Source organism: Nomascus leucogenys, chromosome 10, assembly GCF_006542625.1.
Source record: "Nomascus leucogenys isolate Asia chromosome 10, Asia_NLE_v1, whole genome shotgun sequence".
Taxonomy (NCBI): Eukaryota; Metazoa; Chordata; class Mammalia; order Primates; family Hylobatidae; genus Nomascus; species Nomascus leucogenys.
In genome coordinates, this window is record NC_044390.1 from 427,656 (window position 1) to 433,655 (window position 6,000).

At 53.2% G+C, this 6,000-nt stretch overlaps 1 protein-coding gene across 3 annotated transcripts in view; it reads right to left on the minus strand.

The window, feature by feature from the left end:
* ZNF274 (zinc finger protein 274) overlaps positions 1–4,453 on the minus strand; it is a 31,035-nt gene extending 26,582 nt beyond the window's left edge. Inside the window, exons 1-4 of one of the 3 annotated variants that reach the window (XM_030819461.1) lie at positions 4,053–4,453; positions 3,497–3,574; positions 1,693–1,819; positions 491–586 (exon numbers count right to left, since the gene is read on the minus strand). In XM_030819461.1, coding sequence (XP_030675321.1) covers positions 491–586; positions 1,693–1,819; positions 3,497–3,529 — 256 coding nt within the window. In that variant the 5' untranslated portion in view covers positions 3,530–3,574; positions 4,053–4,453. The other 2 variants (XM_030819462.1, XM_030819463.1) reach the window with 2 other exon arrangements.
* Positions 4,454–6,000: the final 1,547 nt, after the last annotated feature.

Below are 6,000 nucleotides of genomic sequence, written 5' to 3' on the forward strand. Positions count from 1 at the left end.
TGAGGTAGGAGGACAGCTTGAGTCCAGGACGCGGAGGGTGCAGTGAGCTGAGATCATGCCACTGCACTCCAGCCTCGGTGACAGAGACCGTCTCCAAAACAAAAAGAAGCTGACCTGTCTGTATTATAACACCTCCAAAATGTATATATATATTCACATACTTCACGTAAGCCTATATAAGTCTGGCTGGAAATACACACCAGGGTTACCAGTGATTATGAGGGGAGGGCAGTAGACAATGCGTGTAACAAACTAAGGGAGCCCCTACTGTCAGCACAAGTATCACCTGCCACCAGCAACAGGTTCACTTTCAACCAAGCAGTACACTGCTGATTCTGGAGCCAGATTAAAACTTAGAGTTTGGTTCTGCAACTGCTCATCACAGCATCCCACCTGGGGTATCCCAATGTCTACTGCTTTTCCAAGATATTGGGCCCTGACTAATCAGTTGGCCCCTTCCCTGTGGGGGCTTCCCATGTCTGGTTCTCACCTGGAATGGTGTCTTGAGGAATTCCTCTCTCCACTGGCCAGAAATCTTCTGCCTCCTCTAACTGAGATACCACATCTGGTTTGGAAAGCTGATGTTCTGCTCAAAGGAAAAGAGACAGGGCTTGTGGGGGTCTGTGTTCAGAAAATGCTATCCCACTGCAGCACAAGCCGTCTCCAGCTTCTCCCCTGCTAAGGCACGACATGACTTCTGGCCTAGAGCAATGAACACAACTCCATCCATCCCTGTTGTTGGCTTTCCTAGACTCCTTTGCCAAGCAGCTAAGGGGCCCAGTTCTGGTCAGCCAGACACAAAGGGAGATCGATCGGTCAGTGGGGAAAGCTTTTGCTTTCTGGTTAAACATGACAGCTGTGAAAGAGAGTTGGCCGAGGCTACCCCTTCTCCTTGTTTCTGCCTTGAACACAGACGCAGTGCTTGGAGGCACAGTTGTGCAATGACTAGGGGGAACATGGAAAGGTTCACAATAACCAGAGTTTGAAGGGACAGGCTTTTTTTTTTTTTTTTTTTTTTTTAGATAGAGTCTTGCTCAGTTGCCCAAGCTGGAGTGCTGTGATCCGATCTCAGCTCACTGCAACCTCCTCCACCTCCCAGGTTCAAGCAGTTCTCCTGGCTCAGCCTCCTGAGTAGCTGGGGTGCTCGGCTAATTTTTGTATTTTTAGTAAAGACAGAGTTTCATCATGTTGGTCAGGCTTGTCTAGAACTCCTGACCTCAACTGATCTGCCTGCCTCAGCCTCCCAAAGTGCCAGGATTATAGGCATGAGCTACCGTGCCTGGCAGGGACAGGCTCTTTGATGCTACTCCTAAGCTGTTGGGACACTGGCATCACATTGTCTGGAATTTCCGTAGAGTTTTTTTTTTTTAAAGAGACACGGTCTATGTTGCCCACGCTGGTTTCAAGCAATCCTCCTGCTTCAGTCTCCTAAAGTGAGCCACCATGCCTGGCCGGAACTCTTGTTACAAAAACAGTAAGCATCCACTACTGCAGCTGAAAACATCCCTGACAGACCCATATCCCTGGTATTCAGGGAGGGATGGACTAGGCAATGCTTCAGAAGTCGTACTGAAAAGCTGCCCTTTTCCTACTGGTGCCCCTGCAGTCTGAGCCCAAGCAGACACATACTTCAGAGGTGCTACATTTGTGCTACAAAGCACAGATCCTTCTTGACCTGGAGGCCAGCCTTACCCACTGAGACCAGGTTCCTGTAGTTCTCCAGCATCACTTCCCTGTACAGGGACTTCTGTTTGAGGTCCAGCAGTCCCCATTCTTCCGGGGTAAAACCCAGTGTTACATCTTCAAAGATCACTGGTTCCTAAAAATCCAGATTCTTGTTCAGCCACGGGCCATCCGCATCCACGACAAAAGAAAGACAGGGGAGGCTGACCAGGCCAGTGAAAGCACAGAATGGTCTACAAGATGATCCAAGGGCATTTTGGGAGTCTCATCCTGAGTTCCTGTCTTTGTCTGAAACCCCAAGCAAACCCAAGCTTGACTCTATTCAGGTTACAATAAGGAGAGCAACACATGAGACCTCCGTAGCATATGAAAATCTGTCCATTTATTTTATTTATATATTTATTTATTTGAGACAGAGTCTCACTCTGTCTCCTAGGCTGGAGTGCAGTGGCGCAATCTTGGCTCACTGCAGCCTCCGCCTCCCAGGTTCAAGCGATTCTCCTGCCTCAGCCTCCTGAGTAGCTGGGATTACAGGCGCCCACCACCACGCCCGGCTAATTTTTGTATTTTTAGTAGAGATGGGGTTTCACCATGTTGGTCAGGCTGGTCTCAAACTCCTGACCTTGTGATCCGCCTGCCTCGGCCTCCCAAAGTGGGATTACAGACGTGAGCCACTGCACCCGGCCCTATTTTTCTTTTTTCTTTTTTTTTTTGAGACGGAGTCTCCCTCTGTCGCCCAGGCTGGAGTGCAGTGCTGCGATCTCGGCTCACTGTGCAAGCTCCGCCTCCTGGGTTCGCGCCATTCTCCTGCCTCAGCCTCCTGAGTAGCTGGGACTACAGGTGCCCGCCATCACGCCCGGCTAATTTTTTGTATTTTTAGTAGAGACTGGGTTTCACCATGTTAGCCAGGATGGTCTCAATCTCCTGACCCCATGATCCACCCGCCTCAGCCTCCCAAAGTGCTGGGATTACAGGTGTGAGCCACCGCGCCCGGCCCCCTATTTCTTATTCATTTGAAAATTCTGACTTTGAGAGTGGCGCGTATGCCTCCTAGGGAATTCTCTGAGCTGCACCATCACACCCAAGCCGTCAGCCCCTACCCAGGGCCCTGATGCTTCTTTCTATCTCCTTCACCTGTCAGGGATCCATCCTCACCTGTCTTTTCTACTTGTTATTGAACTCTGCTGCTGTCACCTCTTGCTTGATGCCAATTTATCTGCTGAAATCTAAACATAAGCCTGATCCCTGCATAGACCTTTGGGAGGCCGAGATGGGCGGATCACCTTAGGTCAGAGTTCGAGACCAGCCTGGCCAACATGGTGAAACCCCCGTCTCCACAAAAAATACAAAAAAAAAAAAAAATTAGCTGGGCATGGTGGCACATGCCTGTAGTCCCAGCTACTCGGGGAGGCTGAGGCAGGAGAATCACTTGAACCCAGGAGGCGGAGGTTGCAGTGAGCCAAGATCGTGCCACTGGGCGACAGAGGGAGACTCCATCTCAAAAAACAAAAAACAAATAAACAAACAAAAGACCTGTCAATTACTCTTCCCAGTATAAAGGATACAAGGAAGAGCCTTAACCTGGCCTTCAGAAGCCCCTACAATCTGGTCTCTATTCTAACTACACCCTTGGAAAACCAAGCAACCTGCAGTTCCACCATCACGCAGGATCTCTCATGCCCAACCAATCTCTATCCCCTTCCCGAGGTGCTCTGGAGGATGAGGGTATTTCAGGGAAGGTGGTATCTCACCACCGTCCGCATCCGCCCAGGTGCGGTAGGGGACTCAAAAGCCGAAGGAAGCCTCTACTCACACAGGACCAGGCCGTCGGAAGCCTTGAGGCCATAGTTTCCTCCTTCTCAATGTGTCTCTGGTGGAAGTGGGCGGAGTCCTGAGGAAACCGAAGTTGGGAGGGGAGGGAGAGGCGTAAGGGGTCCGCTGGGGAGCTACCGCAGTCTCCGCCCAGGAACGGCTCCCTCAGCGGGAAATGACAATTCCACCCACACTGGAAAACGCCCAGAGTGAGTCATAGGACTCCCACAGGACTGGATAGGACCAGTTTTCCCCTCCCCGAAAGGACACCGAGCCTCCTCTGTCCCGCGCATCGGAGGGGATCGCCTCCCTGGCCCAGACCCCACGCTCCCGGAGGCGATCTGTTCTCTCCACCCCGGCGCCCCGAAAGCACTGTCTCCCCTCGGGGTTCCGGGTCACCGACCCCATCCCACAGAGCGGCGGGAGGACTGCAGGCACGGCCGGCTCAGGGTACCCGAGCTCGGCGGGAAATGCAGAGGCCGCCCTCGCCCCCAACTAACGGTTCCGGACCCGCCCAGCGCAGCCCCCGACGGACGCAGGTTTCGCGCGGCACTCACCCGGGGCGAGCCGCACAATGGCGCCCGTCGGCCGGCGGCGAAGTGCGTCAGCCCGCCGTCCCGGACTACAACTCCCAGACGCCCCCGCGGCGCGCCAGCTCGCCTCACCCAGCGGCGGCCATCTTGACTGGCCGGTTAGGGGCGGCAGGCGAAGCCGGGGACAGCAGGAGGAGGGTACTCGTCGATGTCCCTCGGCGGTCCAGCTGGGCAAGGGGAGGCCTCTGGTGAGGGACGCTAGGCCGCAGGGCCCCACACTAATGTGGACGGCGACCTGAGCTGGGAGAGAGTCGTGCCCTGCCACAAAGGCGACCACTCTTGGGGCAGAGCAGAACCTGGAGAAAGGAAAGGAGCTGGACAGGGGTCAGGCCGGAAGTGCTGGAGTGGGTGATGCTTGGTTGGGTGGCGGTGGGGGCGGGATTATGACGTCCCTTGGGAAGAGGAAGGACGGGTAGGGCCGGAAGTGCAGGGGGCGGGCCTAACTGGCCGTCCATCTGGGTGGAGGGGCGGGGACAGGGAGGGCGGGGAGAATGTAGGAGGCGGGGCTAGAGTCCACGCAACTTTTGGGGAAGGGGGGGCGACTGGAAGACGGAAGTCGCGGGGGGAGTGGGGAGAGGTACTGAAGTTCCACCAGTTTCAAAGGCGAGAAAGAAGGGGAAGACTGGGAGAGCCGGAAGTGTGCAGGAGTTGGGACTGACGGCACCTATGTTTCTGGGAGATGGGTCCTGCCTGGAAGTGAGGGTGGACAGGGCCAAGTGTCCACTCAAGGTCAGGGAGGGGAGGGAAACTCGGAGGACCGGAAGTGTGATGGGAACGTGGCCAAACGTCCACCCTAGTTTTGGGGATTAGAGGAAGGGAGTAGGAAGGTCAGGGGAGTGCAAGGGGAAGGAGGGAAGGCTAGGTGGACCGCAAGTGTGATGGAAATGAGGCCAAACGTCCACCCTAGTTCTGGAGAGATGATCAGGGCTAAGTGTACCCCAGGCATTGGGGAGGAGGAGCAGGACCCTCTGCCTCGTGTCCGCCTGTGGTCCAGTTTGCTCCTGGAAGCTGAGGTGCTCATGTCTAGGGAGAGGAAACCTAAGTCTGTAGCTGTCCAGGACCTGGTGTGTGCCACCCATCCTTGGGCCCAGGGTGCTCTCATTTTCCTTGGGAGCTCAGGACAAGGAGGTATTCTCTTGGCTTCCTCAAGGACCGACATCTGGTGTTTTCTTATCTTCCTTAGGTCCCAGGTCCTGGTATGGTCTTGTCTTCTTGGGACCTGAGGGCCCTAATGATCTCTCTCCGTGCTCAGGGTCCTGTGTACTCTTTCTTGATATTTCCTGGCAGGTCTCAGCAGCCCTCTGCCTCCCTCTGGTGGTCGTGTACACTGCCTGCTAAACTTGTTCCACGGGTTGTTGGTTTTTTTGGTCACTGTGGAGGATCCAACCTCAGGCTACACATTGTTTAATTGTTGTTGCTGTTAGTGTGTTGATTTTGGCATAGGAGTATTTACTCAGAGACTGTGCAGATATCTTATAGTCTAATCATATTTCCTTGGATTTTTCTTGTCTATTATAGATACACCATCCCCAATTAATAAGTAATTTGATATCTTCTTTTTCCATATTTCAACTTTAAAAAATTAACATTGTATAGTCCTAGCCAGTATGACAGAGCTATGTTAAGTAGTCATGTTTACTAATAGTCTTGTTTTGTTCTGGATTTGAATAGGGATACGTCTAGCCCTTCATCTTCAAGTTTGATGGAGGCCCTTAATCGCAAGGAAGCAAACCCCCTTGGAAATTCTTTTCTTTCTTTCTTTCTTTCTTTTTTTTTTTTTTCTTGAGACAGGGTCTTGCTCTGTCACCCCGGCTGGAATGCATTGGTGCGATCACAGCTCACTGCAGCCTCCACCTCCTGGGCCCAAGTGATCTGCCCACCTTAGCCTCTCAAATAGCTAGGATTACAGGTG